Source organism: Lepisma saccharinum, chromosome 3 (genome assembly GCF_977018435.1).
Source record: "Lepisma saccharinum chromosome 3, izLepSacc3.1, whole genome shotgun sequence".
Taxonomy (NCBI): Eukaryota; Metazoa; Arthropoda; class Insecta; order Zygentoma; family Lepismatidae; genus Lepisma; species Lepisma saccharinum.
In genome coordinates this window covers 130,491,366-130,514,375 of record NC_139231.1, presented here as the reverse complement: position 1 = coordinate 130,514,375, position 23,010 = coordinate 130,491,366, and the positions used below count along the sequence as shown (strand labels likewise).

The 23,010-nt window shown below is 36.3% G+C and overlaps 1 protein-coding gene across 1 annotated transcript in view; it reads right to left on the bottom strand.

Annotated features, from left to right (window-relative positions):
• The window catches only part of LOC145985409 (RNA-binding protein 5-like), a 57,181-nt gene that overhangs the window by 11,824 nt on the left and 22,347 nt on the right, over positions 1-23,010 (bottom strand). The window contains exons 8-15 of the mRNA XM_083119400.1: positions 22,455-22,566; positions 16,687-16,908; positions 15,634-15,869; positions 14,137-14,401; positions 11,142-11,398; positions 9,924-10,151; positions 7,197-7,360; positions 3,244-3,412 (exon numbers count right to left, since the gene is read on the bottom strand). Of these exons, the coding sequence (XP_082975526.1) occupies positions 3,244-3,412; positions 7,197-7,360; positions 9,924-10,151; positions 11,142-11,398; positions 14,137-14,401; positions 15,634-15,869; positions 16,687-16,908; positions 22,455-22,566 (1,653 nt within the window). The remainder of the gene's footprint in view (positions 1-3,243; positions 3,413-7,196; positions 7,361-9,923; positions 10,152-11,141; positions 11,399-14,136; positions 14,402-15,633; positions 15,870-16,686; positions 16,909-22,454; positions 22,567-23,010) is intronic.

Sequence of the window (23,010 nt, the reverse complement as noted above, 5' to 3'; positions counted from 1 at the left end):
CAACGTGGTCGTCAAATAGAAGGGCATTGGGTGATTGGTATGGTTGAGGATGGGTCAAGTGATTTACGGTTAGAGATATGTCCCGAAAATGTCAGGAATGCGGGAGTTCTAACAAATTTGATACAACATCATGTCCTACTTGGAACTGAGATACACACAGACATGTGGAAGGCGTATGGGGGTTTGGCAGGCTTAGGGTACATCCACAAAACAGTGAATCACAGTGATCCGGATAACAGGTTTGTCGCTCCGGATTCCACCCACACACAGAGGATCGAATCTGTGTGGAGGGTCGCTAAACATTTCTTCCACAACAAAAACGTCCCTTCCGATTCTTTCGCTGACCACCTTGTAGAGTTCCAGTGGAAGAGATTGGCAGATTTACAAGGAGAGGACAGGTTTTCGAAACTTTTAAATGCAGTGAGATACGTTTATCCGCAGTAAGGTTAAAGTTCAACGGCATCGCGTGAAACTGCACAGATAGCCTTACTTTTTTTACTTTTTCTACTTTTATTACTTTTCCTATGTTCTGTTAAATTACATTATTGATTTCCTTACCATTTTCTTCATTTCCATGCAGGAACGTGCGAAACAATGTCGCTTTCTCGATCGTTTCACCGCTTCGGAAAGCATCTAGCCTGGACATGTATTTTCCATTTTTTTTCAAATAAAAATTTTTTTCCGCACTTTCCAACTTACTTTACTCGATTACTTACTTCAATACCTTACCAAAAAATTAGGAACCGCATTCCTTCTAAGCAGCCCATATTCTGCAGTCTTACCCAAAAGTCAAACCATACAGTTATACAAAACATATCACATCAGCACTTACTATTTTGGCTCTGACTGTTAAACAACTAGTGTTTTGAAGTAACTAGTTACAAAGTTACAAGTACAGTTACTTTTTATTTAGGAATTCTAACTGTAACTAGCTACTTTTAAAAGTAAGTACCTGTAACGTTAACAACGGTAACAGAGTTACTTTTTGCAGTAGGGAAATAGCTAAATTGGACAATTCTGTTCCAGACTATAAAAATAAAATATGTACCTTCTCCGGATGCTACGTGAAAGGATTTACTTGGAATTGCTGGCAAGGAAGCTATACTTTGTTGCATGCTAAATTTAGAACATCCACGCTTTACTGTAATTCATTTCTAATCGTATGTGAAAACTCCATTGTTTTTGGTAGACTGCTGCGTTCGTTTGGAATGTTGTTGCCCAGCTAGGAAAAAGTCATTGTCGAGGGAGTGGATCTTTGGATATTGTTGAACTTGGAATGGAGGAGAAAGAAATAGGTGCAAGTGGAATCAATGACATCATATTCAAAATACCGTGGTCAGCATACAAATGATTTTTAATTATAATCGTTCAAGCAAAGTTGACTGTGTTTTCCATCATTTATTAGCAGTAATAATGTAAATATATGAATACATATTATGTACTAGAAACATAAGTAAAACATGGAAGTCTTCTTGATCATTGATTTTGTGTAACTTTTACACAAATCAATGATCATTAACAGTACGTTACTGTTACAGTAACTGTAAAAGAAACTCAGTTACTTTCAAAGTACCAGTAACAATAACTGAGTAACTTTTTTAATTATTGACTGTAACTCAGTTACTTGTAAAAAGTAACTTACGGAACCTGTAAGTTCAAAATAGTGCATACTTCCTGGTACTGTTGTAGTACTTTGCAATCGCTGACACATTGTACTGTGGGTTGATGTAATTTCACCCTAGATGATTACTAAGAAATTTATGCCTTGAATACTATTTCTACATAATTGCCGTACTTGTTGCTTTATACTATAGAAGTCTTTACAAGTATTTTTACTGTTCCAACCATCCCGTCAAAAGGATATTTTCTGTGGTATGTGGCGAAAAAGCTCCATTTGAAAAAACTTCAATCAGCACAAATGTGTAGTATTAATTCTTACTTCATATTATGTATCCCCATGAAGAGTAGCCAAAAAAGAACTTCCATATTGAGATAAAATGCACAAAAAGAATGTTCTCGAAGATAAATTTGCTAAACTTGGGAATGTTAATAATAATTATATATATAATTATATAATATATAAAATTTTAAAAAATGAAGACTGTTGAAACTAACTTAGATACAGTGGAACCTCAATTTTACGTTATCCAGGAGACGTGAAAAAGATGAAAAAACTTAATACGCGGGAATATAAAATCTTGGAAAATTTCTAACCAGACCATCAAGATTGAATGCAAAATGAAGGAAAATGTAAAATCGAGGAACTTAAATCGAGGTTCCACTGTAATTATTACTAAAAAGGTAAAGTGTTCCCCTGTGCATAGCACCACGCCATGAAGGCGTATAGGGGGTGTGGGGGTAATACTTGCTAATTTTAAATTAATCTATAAATTTGGGAGAGGGCAAGAGCTTCCCTTTGCCCCCGCCAGGTTACGCCTATGCTTAGTGAACATAAATTTTGAATATTGTAACTTGAAACATATTGTACTTCAGGCGTTGTGCTAAATACATAAGCATTTTTAATAAGATTTACTTTTAATGTCATTTTATGCAAATTATTTTTTTATCACCCTGTCTCTGAACCGCCCATCCCCATTTTTTCATCAGGCATTAGTACACACTCTGAGCTACCTACACATAAAATTGGGGGGAAATTGAAGGGGGGGCATTGCATGAAATTCGCTCTTGAAGTTAGTCATTTATTTTTGTAAAAAAATACATAAAACTATATATAAAAATACATGTTTACTGATGCATTCATCTGAAACGTTATTTAAATGAAAGCTTATACCATTCTGAACAAAAGAAAACAAACTTGAAGTTTCTACGGCAAACCCGAGGGAAGATACGATCGTTTATAACCTAATGCGTGTCATTCAAAGTGGAGCCGGATGTGGCGTACACAGAGATCTTAAGAAGCGCGTAACTTCTGAACCCCTTGACCAATTTTAAAAAAGTTGTCATTTTTGTAATCAGCATCAAAAGTTCTATAAGCATACCGAATTTCATCAAAATCGAGGATGGTGGGTGACATTTTCACAAAATTCTGGATGATTTGACATGGAATGACCCCTTGGAGCTTAAACCTGAAAATATCTATCCTTTCATTACAATATGATCCAAAACATATGTACTGAAACATTCTCCCTTACTTGGCAAGGGAAGAACTATTCGATCTCTTTTCTAGTTCTTGTCTTACATAACTAGCGATCTAAATACATACACAAAGAAAAACACACTCACTTTGAGATTATTTGGCTGAGTTGGTTCCAGCTCCCCAAATTTTAACCTACGTTCCTTTGCTCTGTCACGATATTTCACATCTTGTTGCTCTGGATCAGAAGGGGCGATTACCCTGACTTTCCGCCAAGCTTCCAGATTCTGCTTATGAAGGCCAGATAGTTGCTGATGCCTGCAATGTGTTTACAATATACAAATATGTAAAAATGAGAGAACTATTATAACTGAGGGTGAGCCACCAATACTGATACTTGAACAATGAAATGATAAAAATTGTTCAGAATATTATTTTCTACAGATTAGGTAAGGTTAGGTTCAGATTCCACTTTAAACTGCAGATACTGTCCCAATTAGACTATCTGTGCATAAAGTGGACTCAAATTGAAAATTCAAATTTAAAATAAATGAAACATACTGCACAATGGACTGCATTTTGCAAACTAATGAGGCTCTTGTTATCTGGACCCACAGCCAGTAAAATTATCTTGAGGACTTGTGTTGTGTCCTGACTATCCTTTCATGGATTTCATCAAATCACCATTCCTCATCTGCATGATTAATCACAAGTGGCAGAAAAGCGAAGCAAACAAAATCAAATCAATCAGTTACTTTATATAAAGCCCGCATCACACGGAACTGGATATCCAGTACGTATGCCCTAGTTGGCGCTGGACTGGCTACCCATTTGCTAGTTTTTGCCTCACACGAAACTTATCAGCTTACTTGTCGATAGACTTTTGTTCCCATCTAGAGGTCACGAGTGAAGTTGTAATGGCGGCTGCGTGAGATGTAAACAATGTATCACTTCACATTTTTAAAAGCCGATAACTATTCAACCGAGAGGAATAACGTTTCGTATAAAACGTTATTAGGTACAAAACAATGGCGCCGCTTAAATACATACTTAACAACGTTTACTGTACATGTATGGAAGAATATTTTAGTTGTTTCAAATGTAAACATCATGCACTCAGCATAGATTGTGTAACTCAACATGCCTTTCATGCTGTATACGTTATATATTGCTGGAGTATTAATAATAATAATAATCCTTTGCGCAACAGCCCTGAAGGGCCTTGGCTTACCTACCGACTGCCGGTCTCCCTCCCATGCTTTCCTTCGTCACCTCTAAGCGTGGAGATCTGCAACCAGTATTGGAATAGTCGGGGGGTCAGCCCGAGGTATCCCCAGCTGTTATAGTAGGTTTCCGGGACCGGATTACGCTTACTCATTCGAAGCTCCCCAATTTCCTCACGATGGTGGGTTGCCACCTGCCCTATACATAGGCTGAATAAATTCCGACCAGAGCTGGATTCGAACCTACGCTGTCCCGCAGCGAACGATCTCAAGACGAGTGAACACCTTAACCCGCTCGGCTACGGAGGAGGACACATTGCTGGAGTAACACTCGGAAACCACACACAAAAACGCTTCTTTGCACACTCACAGATTATCTTCACATGGCGAAACTTCGCTCTGATTGGCTGTTCCACAGAATACAGTCGAGGAAAGCAAGTAGCAATTAGAACATGTCCTATTCCTCCAAACCAGTCAAGCAGTCAGCCAGGTGGCCATGATTTCTACCTAGAAAGTCAGTTCAGCGCCAACTAGGGCATTCCTACTAGAAATCCAGTTCCATGTGATAGAGGCTTAACTTGAAAAACAGGTTACGGTTTAGTACACCATAAAAACTGCAGAAGTCCAATCAGTAGGATGTCTGGCTACCATGTGGCTACCTGGGTTTCATTCTTAGACTGGGTGATCTCAGGAGAGAATTTTTCTGACAATGGCTGCATAATCAGCTCTGGGCCTAGTCGAGCCATAATCATTGGGTACTTGGTGGAGGGTGAGGGATAAGCGAGTAGGAGCATAGTGCTGATGAGATCACTTCCACAATGACGAAGACAGAACATGTGGAGCCCTACTTTCACATCCCCTATGTGTTTCCAAACACAATGCAATTCATATTTTTAGCTTTACATGTATTGTTGGAACAAGCAGTGGCACATTCAGGGTGATTGTTGAGGATTATATACAGTATATGCTCATGTCCTAATGAGTTTTAGAGCTCCAGTGTAGGGCAAATGACTGCCATGTAGGGGATCTGGGTTCTATTTAACATATTGTAGATTTGTGCGTATTACTCACTCTTAAAGGAAATAAATATGTTAAATAGTATTGATTAATTTAACTACTTACGTGAGTGAGTATGGAGTCTTATTAGGACAACGTTTTGGAGGTCAGACTGCCTCCTTCATCAGGTTCGTGGATGTTTCTAGGCACAGAGCATAGTGCCGCGTAAAAGAATTGTTGAATGAGGATTTGGTTAAGGGTTAAGGTTAAAAACACTTACTAAAAATCTGTCATAATCCAATTTAAAAAACCTCAGCATGTTAAAAACTTCGTAAAAATACTCCACACTTATATTAAAATAACTAAAAAAAAGGATCCCAAGTGGCCGTTACGAGCCCAGGCTGGTTGTGAGGCCTACACTTGTGAGCAGCCCCCACCTCAACAGGAAGCAAAAAGATTCCTTCCCTCCTATAAACCGCCTTTCTCTCTTACGTCACCAATCCACAGCGAATTCTCGTTCTTCTTCTGCTGCTTTGATAAAATGGGATAAAGCAGTGAAAATTGATGCTAAAATAGGTTTCCATGTTACTTCGGAGGTTATCAAAGCAGCAGAAGAACGACAATTCACTTTGGATTAGTGATGTAAGAGATAAAGGAGGGATGGTTTATAGGAGGGAAGGAATCTTTTTCCTTCCAGTTGAGCTGGGGGCTGCTCACAAGTGTAGGCCTCACAACCAGCCTGGGCTAGTAAAGGCCACTTGGGATCCTTTTTTTTAGTTATTTTAATATAAGTGTGGAGTATTTTTACGAAGTTTTTAACATGCTGAGGTTTTTTAAGTTGGAATATGGCAGATTTTTAGTAAGTGTTTTTAACCTTAACCCTTAACCAAATCCTCATTCAACACTTCTTTTACGCAGCACTATGCTCTGTGCCTAGAAACATCCACGAACCTGACGAAGGAGGCAGTCTGACCTCCGAAACGTTGTCCTAATAAGACTCCATACTCACTCACATAAGTAGTTAAATTAATCAATACTATTTAACGTATTTATTTCCTTTGGGTTCTATTTCCGAGATGCATCTAAGTTTGGAATTTTTCCAGTCTTGTCCCTACATAAAGAAGCTCTGAGGTTCGTGGCATGGTGCAATGTGCACAAGTAACTTTACTTGACTTTCCCTTATCTAGTGTGATTTAAAATAAATACACTACAGTACACGTAGTGGTGGTGAAAACACTATCACACTGGGTGTGCTACAAATTTCAGATAAAACCTCATTAGTATAGTTCACATTTTGGCATTTTCTTATCTGGCATCATTTTTTTTAGCTACATTTGACCGATCATGATGATGAAATGAATGTTGAATTTCTTTGACAAAGGGACTCTTAACTAAGTACTTGGGTTCAACATTATGTCAGAAGCTGACATAAGAAACTTTCCTGCCATTCAAAAATGTAAAGAGTAGCAACTCTTGATTGGATAACTCGTAATAACCCATGGCGTAACAGCCCGTGAAGGCCAATGCCTATCTACCAACAAGTTAGGGGTGACATGTGGTTAGCACGACGGACCGCCAGTCGTCGTAGTAGGTTTCCATGACCAGGTTACACTACTCATTTGTAGCTCCCCAATTTCCTCACAATGGTGGGTCCCATACACAGGCCGAAATCTCAGAAGGAAAGTTGTTACGCTTCCCCCAGGAGACTTGAACCTACATGCATCCTGTAGCTTTACTCCAAAGCTTGCACCCTAGACCGCACAGCCACGTTGCGGGACTTCATAACTCATTTCTTAAAAAAAATTACTGAGTTACTGTCACAAACCGATATTCTTAAGCTTACAAAATAATTTTCTAAACATGGGCATCCATATAAAACTTACTTAACAAGACCGTCTTTACTGGGAAACTGTCGTTTACAAAGTAAGCATGCTAATTTAGTCCAATCTGTATACTTGTCAAGCACACCTTCCTCTTCCTCTTCACTATCAGTTCCACCTCCATATTCAGCAACAAGTCCAGTTGGTTTAGTTGTACTTGCTTTAATCTGTAATGATTATGAAAGTTTATAGTAAACAGACACCACTAATAATGATTACAGAATTTAATCTTCATATGCTGTGGTGAGAGTTCTACATTCAGCCTTGGAGAAATATGGCATCCCTAAATCTTAAATATACATTTATTTTTCAGGAATCAAAAATGTGGTAACTCATATGTATGTCCTCTGAAGAGGCAGTTATCCACAAAACTAATTTATACGGTTTGAATGTTTTTGGTGGCCTCTACCACCATACACTTCAACATAATTTCAAGTGGATAGTGGCAGTGACAACTGATATTAATACCAAAATAAAAACCTATTCTGCAGAAACAGTAAGTACCTCTTCCGAGGTAAGAATGTAGTTATATAGAAAAAATATGTGGAACATAATAATCAGGTACACCTTTGAGAATCTGTGAGAGTTATAAAATAATATGATGTTAGAAGGTATGCTATTTTAATGATCTGTAATGTCCAGTGCTCGAAAAATTTTATTCAGAGCTAGGCGCCAGCTCTGAAACTCAGGCGCCAGGTAACCAAGAGTAAGAAATTGTTACTGATTTTATGAAATGTTCACAACGTTGATAAAAAAAGTAATTTGCTAACTTACGCTGTACTGCAATTTGAACTTAGAATCTTCAAAATTTCGTACATGCAAACTTAAAGAACGGCAAAATTTCAGCAAGAGATCACAGTCGCCAGGCTGAAATTTTTAGTCGCCGGGATTTTTCAAGCCCTGATAATGTCACAAGTATTAACATGTATGAGGATTAACTCCCCCCACCCCCAAAAAAAAACATGAATACTTTTTTAACGTTTTGTATTAAAGTTTATACCGGTAATAACATTTCTCAGTCTCTTCAAAGTAGCCCCTATATGAATCACTTGTTACACCATTTTTTCTACTTCGGGAACTCTTCAATCCATTTATTTTACTTTGATTTCTGCCTCTTTTGGCTAATCGCGAAGATGAGAATGAATGGTGATAAGTAGGGCCAGAGACTATATGTCCTATAAAATTGTAAAATATGTATGTAACTATGTCACAAAAAAAGAAAAAAAAGTCATGAAAAATTAAAAATATGTCACAAAAATGCAGAAATATTCCCAGTAAAGCCAAAAATATGCACAACAGTACTTTTGAGTTTCTCATTATACGGGATGTCAGTATCTTCCAGGAAAGAACAGCAAGGGTGGGGTTTTAAATGAAGTCAGAATCTTCTTTAACTGAAGAATGTAGAGGGGAAACTACTGAAAATATTGTGAGGTTTACTGCAATTATAAGTCTTATTTACTATGTTAGATTTACACCTTTGTGGAAACTAAAGCATAATTGGCAGCTTGCTACAGCTCTGGTAAATCTTGGCAATAAATACACGAAAACACAACTTTTTTAGGCAGTTTTTGATGTTTCGCCATGTCTAAATGCTGCAATACTGAAGATCTCTTTGAATATCCTACCCAGGTTTCACACAACTTGTAAAACAGAATCTGTGGAGAACACATCACTCCCAAATTCTGAACCATAGTCCCTCAGTCTCACCATAACAGATTCCTTTATAGGAGAGGAGGCATCCTATTAACTCGCACTGATACACATTATACGTGCCTTGCTCAAATTACAAGTGATCTTGAACCTCCTGTACTCGATTGCCGATGGAGTAGGGGCTGTAATGTACCGAATGTTATTTTTACTTTTGACTGATTGTTGTTCGAACCGAAAGAAAGGTAAATAAATGAGAACTATTGAAACTTCTTTACTACCCGTGCCTGCAGAAGAGTGACAGAACATTTTTCTTCAATAATGTTTGCATGGCTATCAATTGTCGGAGCGAAAAAAAGGGGGGGATATTATTGTTCTGTACTAGTTGGTAACAAAAGACTGCATCTGCTTTTAATTTCTTCATTCATAACTTCCTTATCCTGTCATTAGTAATATGAACTATCCGTTGTGCTAAAGATACAAAGATTACATTATAAAATAACCGATTATATGCATGACAATTACGAAATTATACAGAAATATGTTCTATTACAAGAAAATTGAAGAAATATGCTGTAAAAATGCGAAATTGGTAGAATATGTCAAAATATGCCTTATTAAGTTCATCTATTTTGGCTGATTTTCATCAGATATGTAAAGATCTCCCCCCCCCCCCCACTAGTATTCAATCCGATGCCAAATAAAAAAAATATGTTATGACATATAAAGTTCCGGGCCCTAGTGATAAGACAAAATGAACGAAAGGACAATCACAAACGCACATGGACAAGGCACAACACAAATCCCAAAGAGGATTGATTATACCAGGTGAGAGTTCAGATGCTAGAACGTCATTAGTCTGCAAAATGCAGTTCAAGCTGTACTATGTGGAAGAGAAGTTGACATTTGGGTGTCTTCAGAAAGGATCACCTTTTACACTCCAGAACACATCAATTTGAATACAGTTTATAGTCTCCAGTAGGGCTGAGACTACTCTGAAATTATACTATTACCAAGGCTGAAACTCTTCGCGAATATAATTGAACCATATGCATAATGGAAAATATTGTTTGAGGTACTTACTACAGCAAAGAGATCTGGAGTACATCTTTCATCCGGAGGACTCTCTTGGGGTGAAACAAAAGTTGTTAAACCACCAGTAAGTGGTGGTTGCTCCTTCCTCTCGATGACTGCAAAACCAGCATCTGCTGCTCCACTAGACTTTGTACAGGATGATGCGGCTGCCAATGCAAGGTTCTGACGTGCGATTTCTTTCTTCTGATTTAAAGTTTTTGCCCATTTTTCCATATCCTGTCACACAGAAGTCCATATTAAAATGATGTTCTCAGTAATTATTACTTATACCAATGTAATCAGGAGTATATTGAATGTTATTAAAACAAGTAATACATTTAATCAGGTAACAAAATAATCTCACCAACAGACAAAGTTCAACATTGTAACAATTTTAAGTTCAGAATATTTATCCATATATAGGCAGGTTCAGGTTCATAGGAGGTAATCAAAATATTAAAATAGCTATCAATCCTAAAAAAAAATATCTTGACCCTGCAAAAGAATCAAATGGTATTTCACATATCCTGCAATATGATGACCGAAAAAGTAGGGTTGGTATAGGTAATTAAATTTGAACAGATGTTTTCCAGGGCTGAATCAATACTTCTTTGTCCAAATACTGATACCAATGGCAATGATCTTACCGATTCCCGATACCAATGTTGATAACTTGGAAATTGCAACAATTTAAACTAGTTCAGAATATTTATAAATATTAAAATGTAGTTTATAATCAGAACTATACCACATCAATCTACAAAATTTTACTTCAAAATATTCGTAATTTCACAAAAGATAATTATTTAATCACAAAATCAATTCCTCGCCACAATGCTGTTGCCAAAATAATGAATATTATGCATTTCTCATCGTTTTTATGATATTTAGATTCCATGGAAGTACAGAGTGACTTTAAAACACACACTTTCAAATACTGAGACCCCTGACATTAGATGATACCAATACATTTGCCTATATCAGCTCAGCCCCTAATACTTTCTAATACTGATACGAATGGCATCAGCTGATGCTTGTTTTTATTATCTGGGAAAGTTCAATCATTATAATAACTCTGATCTTGTTTGTTTGCAACAATCACCTTTTAAAACTATATTTAATCAAACTTGATAAGAGTATCTAGGCTGTTCAAAGGAAGATTTTACTGGATTTCAAACATGTTAACATTTCTACGGGCATAACTCTTCGTTATGTATTCTTATTTACCTTAGCTATTTTCTTTGCAACTTTCACTTTATCTGGCTTGTATATCTCCTTAACTTTCTTCTCTTCATCTTTACAAACTGCATCTTTACTTGTTGGCACAGGAAGATAAGTTCGTTTTTCAGCATCCCAATACAAGAACTGCTGTGCTTGAGCATTGTAATAATACTGTGAAGTTGCATCATAGTACAAACCAGTTTGCGGGTCATAGTAGTAACCAGACGCTTCATCATACTGGTAGGCACTAACATCAGGTACAACTGGAGAGAAGAAAAATTTGAAAACACTTTATGTCACAAGTTATGAAACATTGTACAACTTTAGTACTGAAATTGCAATTCTCCCATGCCCAAATATAGCAGAGCTGAATAAATTAAATTTGAAATTAAATTTAGGTAACTGATGTAGTGGAAGGTAAAGATTCAAGGTCAGATGTGCAAGCTTGAATGGTTAACATTTTACCTTCATGCCAATGATGTTCTATTGACTATTATTCTGACTTTCATCTATAGAATGAACATTTTAATGACAGTTATAGATACAGGCATTATTTTCTAGCATTTTAAATTACAAAAAATGCATTTTTATTGATTTTTCACAATGTAATTTATTAGTTTGTAATAGGGAAAGACTGATTTGAAATTTTGACCAATACCAATAAAGTACCAATATAAAATTCACAGATACTAATAACCGATACAGAATTCCAAATGGTTCTTGAAGAACATGAATGGTTCATTGACCTCCTTGATAAACTATGTTACAAGAAGACTGAAATGCAAAAGAAGCTGTATTTAGACATTTACTTTAGAAAGTAGTCAATGGAGATTATATGTTTATATCCATAAAAATTACAGCAAAATGGCAGGATTTTTTAACTAAATTATAAACTATTTATAGATATATCATATTGGTAAAATTACAATTACCAGTAATTTTACTGATAAATAGACCTTGGATTTTTAGGTCCTAAAAAGAGTGCTTTGGGTTCCTAAAATACACCCTAAAAATCCCGTTAAGTTCTAAACATCCTAAAATAGGTTCTAAAAATCTTAAAATAGGCTCGAAAAATCCTCAAGTAGGTTCCAGAAAACTTAAGTGGTTCTAAATTCCTGAAAAATAGCTACAGTCGTTAAAAACAAAATTTCAAAAGTAATGTTAATACGTATATACGTATAACAAGCAAATTTTCATTTGTACACATATTTTTCAAAATTATGCAATGCACAAATTATTGTAATACTACATTTGTGTATAATTTTACATTTAGCAAAAGTTACTTGTTGATACGAAAAATGAGTTACGCATGTATCATTTGCTGCACAATACCAGGGTGACTACTCGCCGGGAATTCGTTGGATTCTAGGAATTATGCATAAATTTTTCTCTGCAGACATGCAAATGCAACTTTCATTAATCATATCCCATTGAATTTATACATATTTATAAATGTCCAGAGACAAGTATTTTGCAGTTTAGCTTTTATTTTTATCTAGGAAAGAAAATGAAGCTGCATCTCAATCTGTTTTCTTTGTTAGTGTGTTTTGCTGAATAATCTGACAGGTGGAAGATTATCGAAAAATAAGATACCTTGAAGGTAATTAGTTAAATTTGAGATCGAAATTCTTATAGAATTAACAATTTTTTGTAGATTAGTATATCCCTTAACATTTATGACTGCATATGGACACTGAGTATGTGAAATGGCAAACGTAAACTCCGCACCTTAAATATTTTAAATAGACAGACAGTTCAATTGAATTGAATTAGAATTTTTGGATACATTGTAATCACACAGACCCTTTATATTGTTAATATACTATTTGTGTGTGTATTTGTGTGAGTGGTGAGAGGCTGTAATACATAAGGTTGAGATAGAGAAAGCAAAATATCTAGTTGCACCCTTGAATTTTTGGAAACCGGGAATTATATTTGAATTTTATCATGGTCCTATGGAGTGGCCATCCTTAATAAGTAACAATCATTTCATGTTATCCACAGTAAAACTCCACCTCTTGCATATGAGGATGTTTCAACAAAAACATAATCAGTAGTGCAAATTTGAATGTTGAAATGTTACTTCGTAAGGCATGAATGTCACAAAACCCCGAAGTGACGCGACCACATAGATCAGGAGTTTGCAGTTTGGACTGTGCAGGTGACAGTGGCGCCAGACATTTCGCTTTATTTAGAGCTTTGAAAATACATCATGGACTAGGAAGGAAGAAAATCGACAGAGAGTATGTTTCAAACAGGTTAGTTATTGAATTGTACAATACCAAACAGAGAAAATACCTTTGTGTGATATAAAGAAACCTGTAAAACCTTAAAAAAATATATATAGAGACATAAAAAAAGGTTTGAGTTAGGTGCTTAAACCTAAAATCGGTTCTATAAAGCAAAATAGGTTATTTTAAGCACTAAAAAACTTCAGTTGTTGCAATTTTAATGAAACATAGACGTAACTTATTTATTATTTATCCGTAAAGGGAAAAAAATACGTTAAAAACCTAAATTCAGAGGTCTACTTATAAACCAATACACTGATTTGTATATACATTGGCCAATAACGATAGAGTACCTATTAATCTATCCCTCCCTAATTTATAATATTTACTAAAAATACTTTCTCCCCCAAATATTTTGAGTATAACTATGCATAAAGCATTGTGCTGAAAACTTCCACATTTTAATTTGTCACTGTTAGAAAAGCAATACAGCTAGAATTACAAAACAACAAGCACCAAGAAGGAGAACCTCACTGTATTTACTGAAAATCAGTGCATCTTTCGGCCAACCAGATAATTTTCAAGCTGATAGTTTCAAGCCAAGAGTATGAAATTTAAATTACAAAATAATTATAGAAATATTAAATAAGTAAAGTTATAGGAGGCAAATGTAATGATTAACTGACAGGCCATTATCAGCAGATCGGTGAGTTTCATCCCTGATCAGAACATTATACATATTACATGTAAAATTAAACATTTACACTTACAATACTGAGGTTGTTCTGCACTTTGGGCAGGTGGAGTAACATGCTGGTATACAGTTGTTGGTGTCGTTGCAGGAACAGCAGCAGCAAATTTAACTGCATTGTTATAATTAGAATAACTTGGCATCATTGTCGTTGTAGTGGTTGGTGTGATGGTAACTGTTGTTCCATATACTGCTGGAAGTGTTTCAGTGGATGCAGAACTCATTAACTGTGCACATGGAACATTCTCTCCAACTAGCTTTGTGATTTTCTGTTCGTTATCAGCCTGCAAGATATTATGTATGTATAGGGTGAGGCAAAAGTCAGGTTATACAGATCATGAAGGTGCTGTTGAATGGCCGCAATGGTCACCAGATCAAACCCACCTCGACTTTTACTTGTGGGGAAGTTCATAAACAGAATATGTGACCCTTGTCATCTGATACCTAACTTTGGACAGAAACTGCTTCACGACGTTCCCATAGCGTTCTGGTGTTCCTCCCTATTGAAAAAAAACTCTGTAAAAAGTACCTTCTTTCATAAGCAAGAATGAAAAAACCTGTTTATTTAACAAATCCAAGTAGCCCTAAGCATTTAAGGTTCCGTTGATGGAAAATTGACTAACCAATCGTGTTCCACACAGCACGTCACACCAATAACTTACCAACACTAACCATTCAGCTTTGATCTGTCAAAAATGGGTTATCAGATAAAAAGCATCGAATATTCTGTTTATAAACTTCCTTCTGAAAATAAACATTAGCCTTGTCACTGTGAAGAACTTTTAATTCAATGGAAGCGTCACACTGTAAATTGTTCGCGACAACCATTCATAATGAGCAGCTCTTCGTGGATGTATCCGATTAAAATCGTGTGCAATGGCATGTGAACGTCTCTCCCTAGATGTCACTTTGATCTCGATGCATTACCGATGCGCTAAACAAATTTTACGGCATTTTTCTAACACCTCGAAAAGGAGCAAATTGGTACAAGAATTCAGTCATAACTTTTTACTGGTTAAAGATACGTCGAAAAAACCTTCACCATTGCATTTCTCGTGAAATTCTAGCCCATTTTGATATGTCGCACGACCCCCTTCCCATTTAAAATTCTGAAGTTGAATTCAAGATGGCTTACATCAAGATGGCCGCCGACCGTGTGGGTGGTGTCAATGTGGTTCCCCCTTGGCCTGATAAAGATTGGTCATCGCCAATTTCAAATTCCATGCCGCAGTGGCCTTGTACTGAGGGTGTTAAGTGACTTATTGAGCCACCCTGTAGTATAGATTAATATGTTGTGAAGCAAAGTTCATCACAATCGTCCGTGATCACACTCAAAATCAATAATTTGTAAAAATGAAAGTTCAGTTCAAAGCAATCGGCAATGTGCCTGCACTGGGAATCGAAACAGATTCTCTGATTAAAAGGAAACAGAATTAGCCACTACACCATTAGGGAAGTCTGCTTAATCTGTCACATCCCCACAAACAATACATAAATAATGTCAAAAACAATCTACCTGAGCCATTTGATTTTGGTAATACTGCCGATAATACTGTATATAAGCTACAAGCTCCTCTGGTGTTGTGGCATAGATTGCTGCACTATACTTGGCAAGGCGTTCAACATCTTCAGGTCCATGTTGTGGTGTCATATTCTCATTTTGATTACTCCATTGTGCAGCTGCCAAAGCTATGCTGGCAGCTTCAGATGGACATGTTGACACTTGAGGAAGCTTGCAGTACGACACCAACACTGAAAAAAATATTGTAAGTGGATATATAGGCACTAAAAACTTGCAAGATAGGCAGGCAAATTATGAAAATAGGTACATAAAACATGGCAGTGAACAGATGCTTGATATTAATTTTCTTAATCAGTTGCACACTTATTGACTAGAATTATTTTCTATACTATTAGCTAATCATGATGATATGATAAATAGTAGTTAGATAACATTTATGAAGAGAGACAAAACAAGATGTTACCATCCACAGTGTATTGTGAGAATAGCTGTAGGCACAGTATAGGTCCCAAAACAGAGGGAAACCCCATTTTTCTTTTGCCAATTTCATTCAAACATACCCAACCAGCTGAAGCATTGACTATCTCTGCTGAAAGACTAAATGTATGGCAGTTATCGAGGTAAAAAAAAAATAATATAACTTGTCTTCTCCCTGCTTGTATCTAGCCCTCCATAAACAATTGAGTTTTGAAAAGGTAAAAAATGGACTGAGGATTTTGAAATATACATGTAGGTATTTGCTTTCTACACCTCCATTTGAATGCATAACACATGAATAGGGACTCAAATTCCAACCAGGAGGGCCTACACAGGCCTCTCCGATCGCATAGTGGTTACGTTATTGCCTTGTAATCAAGGGGTCTCAGGTTTGATACCCAGTGGAGGCACATAGTGGTTCAGATCCCACTTTAAACTGTAGGTCCAGTCCTGATTAGCCTTACTGTGCATAAAATGGACTTATAACACCAAATCAATAAATGAGGGTCTCAACAATAGTGCATTTTTCATGGGAAAAAAAATCCTAAAAATAGAAAAGCTAAAAATTACCTTTCTTTCCATCAACTACAGGAGGGTCACCATCTAGTGCATTATACAAATACATTGCATCTGCAACGTTATTCATTTCCAAATAACACACTCCCCTTGAAGCATCAGTTATAGAATTTCGTCCTATCCGAATGCTACGAATTGGCAATGATGAGAAATTCTGGATGGCCTGAAGCACTGAATCCTCAGTAGATAAAACATCTAGACCTCTCAGTAAAATAGCTGAAAAGCAAGCAATAAACTTAATAGTTGAAAATCTCAAAATCACAGAATCATTAATACTACAATAGTATTTCTCACAGAACACATTCTAAAAATGATGCATGCTTTAAATATAATACAACACCAAGACAAAGTATTATTTTACAAGTGGAATTATTTATTTATTTATTTTTATTTATTTCTTTTATTTATTTGTCCCTAACAGAGCATACATAGCTCCAATTACAAGAGACTTATACCAATTTAATTGTTACATTATTTTATGTATAAAAATATGAGAAAAAGAAAAGTAGAAAGAAAAGAGAGAAAAAAGAGAATACAATACAATATAGAAAAATACAAGATTTATGATGGCGAACACTGAGCATTAGATTTATATAAAATAACTGTAAGTAATATATTCATAAGATATCAACACTCGTGAAGATAACATACAAATACTCCATCGTACACATTGCTATATTAATATACATACATAAAGGTACACATACGAGGGCCACTATTTATATTTTGAGCCTTGGCAACACTGATTGAAGTTAGGAGCGATTTGACGTTTGCACGGAATCGTCTGGCATTATTGACCATAACGTACTTCAAATGTTTTGTCAATAGCTTGATTTGTGTTGTTTATGTTGCCTTGGAGATTGCGCGACAACAATAAAATTGAATTAACTCGTGAACATTTTCGTGCGATGATTTTTTACGATTTTCGACGTGGATTATCAAGACAAGAGTGCATCGATCAACTTACTTCCACATTTGGCGATGAAGCCCCATCCTTTGCCACTGTGAAACGCTGGTATAACGAATTTAATCGTGGCCGCCATTCACTCACCGACGAGATTTGCGAAGGTCGTCCAAAATCAGTTGTTGTTCAAGAAAACATTGATGCTGTGCAAAACCTAATACTGCAAGATCGTCATGTGACATACTGTGAGATTGAGGCAACCATAGGCATTAGTTCCACCAGCATATATAAAATAATACATGATCATTTAGCTGTGAGAAAGGTATGTTCTCGTTGGATCCCACACAATTTGACAAAAACTCAAAAAGACGCTCGCGTCAATTGGTGTAAACAAATGCTCAATAAATGCAATCGTGGTGCTTCAAAAGACGTATATAAGATTGTAACAGGTGACGAATCATGGATATCTGCATATGATCTGGAACGTAAACAGCAGTCGACTGTATGGGTGTTTCAAGATGAACCCAATCCAACAAAAGTTGTACGTGCTCGAAGCACATCGAAACAAATGGTCGCCTGTTTTTTCGGGAAAACTGGTCATGTGGCAACTGTGCCTTTAGAGGAACGTAGAACGGTCAACTCTGAATGGTACACAACAATTTGTTTGCCAGAGGTCTTCGGTCAAATACGGAAAACAAACAAACGCCGTCGGATCATTCTTCATCAAGACAATGCCAGCTGTCACACATCTCGTCTAACAACCGACTTTATGAACAGTCAAAAAATCGAATTGATGGGTCATCCGCCGTACAGTCCTGATTTGGCACCCAATGACTTCTTCTTGTTCCCGAATGTCAAGAATAAATTGCGTTGACAACGATTTTCGTCGGCGGAAGATGCCGTTGATGCGTTCAAAAACCATATTATGGAGGTGTCTCAAGAAGATTGGAAAAACTGCTTTGACAAATGGTTCGAACGAATGCAAAAGTGTATTGACCATAAAGGAGAATACTTCGAAAATCAATAAAGCAGTTTTCAATGCCAAATTCTTGTTTTTTCATTGTTAGGCTCAAAATATAAATAGTGACCCTCGTATGTATACATAAATTCACATATATAGGTTACCACATCCCATTACAATATATAAAAATCAGGCGTAATAATTTAATTTCTATAGTTATGAATTTCTTTTGATTTTTACTACAGTAAAATTACAGCAAAATTTCATAAACATCGTATCATTTACTTTGGTCCTTATATATCCTTTCAAGAAGTCTCAAAAATTCCTTGTTTTAAGGAAAAATCTATGTCAGGGTTAATTTGAACTACATAGTTAAAACTAAAACTCATTCTTTGCAGAGGTGAACTCTTATAAGCCATAGTTCTTGGTGTCCTATAAGAAAAAATATTTCTGCTTCTTAAATTAACTTTTCTAGCGTTAAAGTGAATTTTTTGTAAGAAATCACTATTATCTAGTAAACCATTTATCATTTTATAGAGTACTACAAGCTGTGCGATTTCACGTCTACTTGATAATGTATTTAAATTCTTGCAAAAAGTCCTTAGACGATATCGTATTTCTATATATAAATTTATTATATTTTTTAAAATATAAATACCTCAGAAATCTTTTCTGGACACACACTATTTCATTTTTATAAGATTTTAATATAGGTGACCAGATTATAGCTGTAGGAAGACCAAGACGAAGATGGAGGGACAACACTGAGATGGACCTAACGGAAATAGGTAGGGATGAAGGTAACGGTAAAGTGTTCCCCTGTGCATAGCACCATGCCATGAAGGCGTATAGGGGGTGTGGGGGTAACGCCCCACACTTTCTTGATCCGGTCGTGAGTGGGGGTGATGTGATCACGCCCCTGACCGCCTTTACCCCCCAGGGTTTCCCCCAGGTACCCATGTTATTCGACGCTGGGTGGGCGCCGGGGCCGCTTCCACCGTTAGAAAAGTTCCCGGATTTGAACCGGCCGGGGATCGAACCCGGGACCTTGAGCATGGTAGTCAGACGCGTTACCGACTGAGCCACCGCAGCCACCTCGGTAGGGATGGAAAAAGAGTATATAGATCTTGCTCAAGATAGGGACAGATGGAAGGCCTGTGTTGCTGCAGCCATGAACCTTCGGGTTTAAGAAGGCTAGAGAGATAGTTAGATTATACTCGCATATTCTAACTTACTTCTTATTAGAGTATTGTAGAGAAGATCCATAGTAGAGGTGGCTTTAAAAGACAAGTTACTTGATAATATAATGCCCAAATCTTTACATGCATAAAATCTTTTCAGACCCTTTCCTTCCATCACATACCCACAATACATTTTTCTTCATAGTAAATGTCATAAAATTATATTTATTTATATTGAAACTCAGTTTATTTTCAATACTCCACTTATATATTTTATCAAGGTCATTTTGAAGTTTAATAAAAGTATCCTCCACATTAGTTATCTCTCTAACTTCACATCATCAGCGTAAATTAGACAATTAGAGGAATCTATAACAGATGGTAAGTCATTTATAAAGAGTAAAAACAACAAAGGACCCAGGTTTGATCCCTGCGGTACACCTGAATTTACATTGAAAAGAAAGGATTTTGCATTTTTGTACATAACAAATTGTTCTCTATTACTAAAATAAGATATAAATAATTTAATTAGTTGGCTTGTCAACCCATAACTTAAGAGTTTGTTTAGCAGAATATCGTGATTGATCGAATCAAACTCTTTTTTAAAATCTATACTGTATATACAGGGTTATTATAAATGATGGACCCATTTTCAAAACATCATATTTATTGAGGTACAAATCCAAAGTGAACAAGCTATATACCAATGGAAAGAGGAAGGTTCAAAGTTTATTACCACAATGTTTGTAACTGTTATAAATGTTCAATGTGGCCACCATTGGCTGCACGGCAAACATCGACGTGGTCGCCATCTCGCTCAGAACTGACAGAGACGGTCCTCTCGTGAACTCTACCGGCCGCTTCCGCAACCACCACAGCCCACCGGCCGCTGCCCGCCAGAAACTTTGAACCTTCCTCTTTCCATTGGTATATAGCTTGTTCAATTTGGATCTGTACTTCCCTACCTATGACGTTTTGAAAATGGGTCCATCATTTATAATAACCCTGTACTACATCTACATCTTTAAGATTATGTAATGAGTCTTAAATCAAATAATACTGAGAATATTTTCATGCCTTGTAAAGCTGGTTTGAGAAATACTTTAATTTTGAGAATTACAGAAATTCAAAACACTCTTACACATATTATTAGTCACTACTTGGTACTTTTTACATCATACATAGAATATTTTGTATTGTGAGCAGATCAAGCAAGATTTTTATTACAAAGCCTATTTTGTTGCAAATCAACAAAAATATTAATAGGGCAGCAATACTTACCCAGGGCACGTGACTTTTCGAATGTCTTTTCCTCATCCTCTTCCCCTTTTTTTTTTTTGCCTTTCCAACCACCACTTTGTTGATCTGCCAAATATCTAGGTTCAATCCCAAACCGGGTATGGGGCTTTTTTATGTCTACCCTTTTGTTCATCCCTTCGTAATTTACTTTATTGTAGGAAAAGAAGGAATCCAACATTTCTCATCAAACAGATCTTTTCCTTGTTTGTATGACTGGTTATGATGTCTTGGTCAAAAGCTATTATATAGCACATAGTATACAATAAAGTAGTTAGCTACTTTTTTTATGGATACCAAGCTCCAGAGGCTCAAAAATTAATTCTGAGCTGGACCTAGGGAGCAATTGTCCCCTTGCCCGAAATGGTCAGTACGTCTCTGCTCCAAGTCACTGATATGAGGGACAAAGTGAGCTTCAACTAAATTTAGGATATTTACAAAGTTCCACTGAAATCTCACATCACTATAGTATTTTATTAGTGCTTTTGGCACAAAATAATTCTCTTTTAGATATTATATTCAAATGACTGCAAACTGTACAAAAAAAATCAAAATCAATTTACAGAATATTTATTAGTGGCCGCGGTGCCTCAGTCGGTAATGAGTCTGACTACCATGCTAAAGGTCCCAGGTTCGATCCCCGGCCGGTTCAAATCCGGGAACTTTTCTAACGATGGAAGCGGCCCCGGCACCCACCCTGCATCGAATAACATGGGTACCTGGGGGAAACCCTGGGGGGTAAAGGCGGTCAGGGGTGTGATGCTGATCACATCACCCCCACTCACGACCGGATCAAGAAAGTGTGGGGCGTTACCCCCACACCCCCTATACGCCTTCATGGCATGGTGCTAAGCACAGGGGAGCACTTTACTTTTTTTTTTACTTTTGAATATTTATTACAACAAATTAACTTGTAATCCATTGGTGACATACACAACTTTTAATTAATGCAAAAACTGTCCATTTTGTTATTTTTATGTATATTCATAATACTCCAGTCTTGTAAGGTAAATATTTACAAATATAGTTCCTCTTTTTAACGGAAAACCCTATTGCAGTAACCTGCTTAAGTACATTAATTAAGGAGGAGTATGAACCATTCATGTTTTTTCATTGAACACTTCCAATTTTATATCAGATTGGGAAAATATTGGTTATTGATACTGATAAATTTTAAATTAGAACTTCATCAATAACTATAGTGACAATTTCATGGTTTAACTGATACACCATTATTGGCTGATTACGATGGAGAACCAATGGATAGGTACAAACCAATCATTAAATATAAACAGCTTAAGTATTAAATAGGAAATTAAATTTGTATTTTGATAACATCAGCAGAAAACAATGTATTAGAATCATCTGAACTTCATTGATAATTATATATAAAAATGTTAAACATGTGTAATTTACATACTGTGTGTAGGATATGAACTAACTTCTTCACTGCCTTGTCCACCTTCTGATGCATCACGAGAAACATAGCATTTGAAACAAATTGCTCGCTTCTTGAAATTATGGGCTCCACACTAGAAAAATCAAAGTGCATGTTATTTTCTCTCTTTATGTTCAAGTAACCAGATAACACAGATTAACATTTGCATAACTGACCTTACCAAATGCTGCTATAACTGTATAAAATATACTCAAATATATGCAGAAGTTTACAGTTAAACCAAGGTATATGTACAATACAAATATCTTATTCACACAAATTACTTCTTGCCGGTCTACATGGTAGAGGGGTCAGCACAGTGTGCTATGATGCCAGGGGTACCTCAAATCTCAAAGTTTTGTAAAATTTCCACAGGCATAAGTAATTCCCATTATACGAGGGCAGGCTGAAAAGTAATGCCTCCTCTTTGTTTTTGACGGTGTAAAGACATTTTGGATTTTGAGCAACCATACATTGTACTCCTCAGACTTTCCCCCTTCTACATTCCAAGTTTCAAACTTCTATCACCATGGGTTGC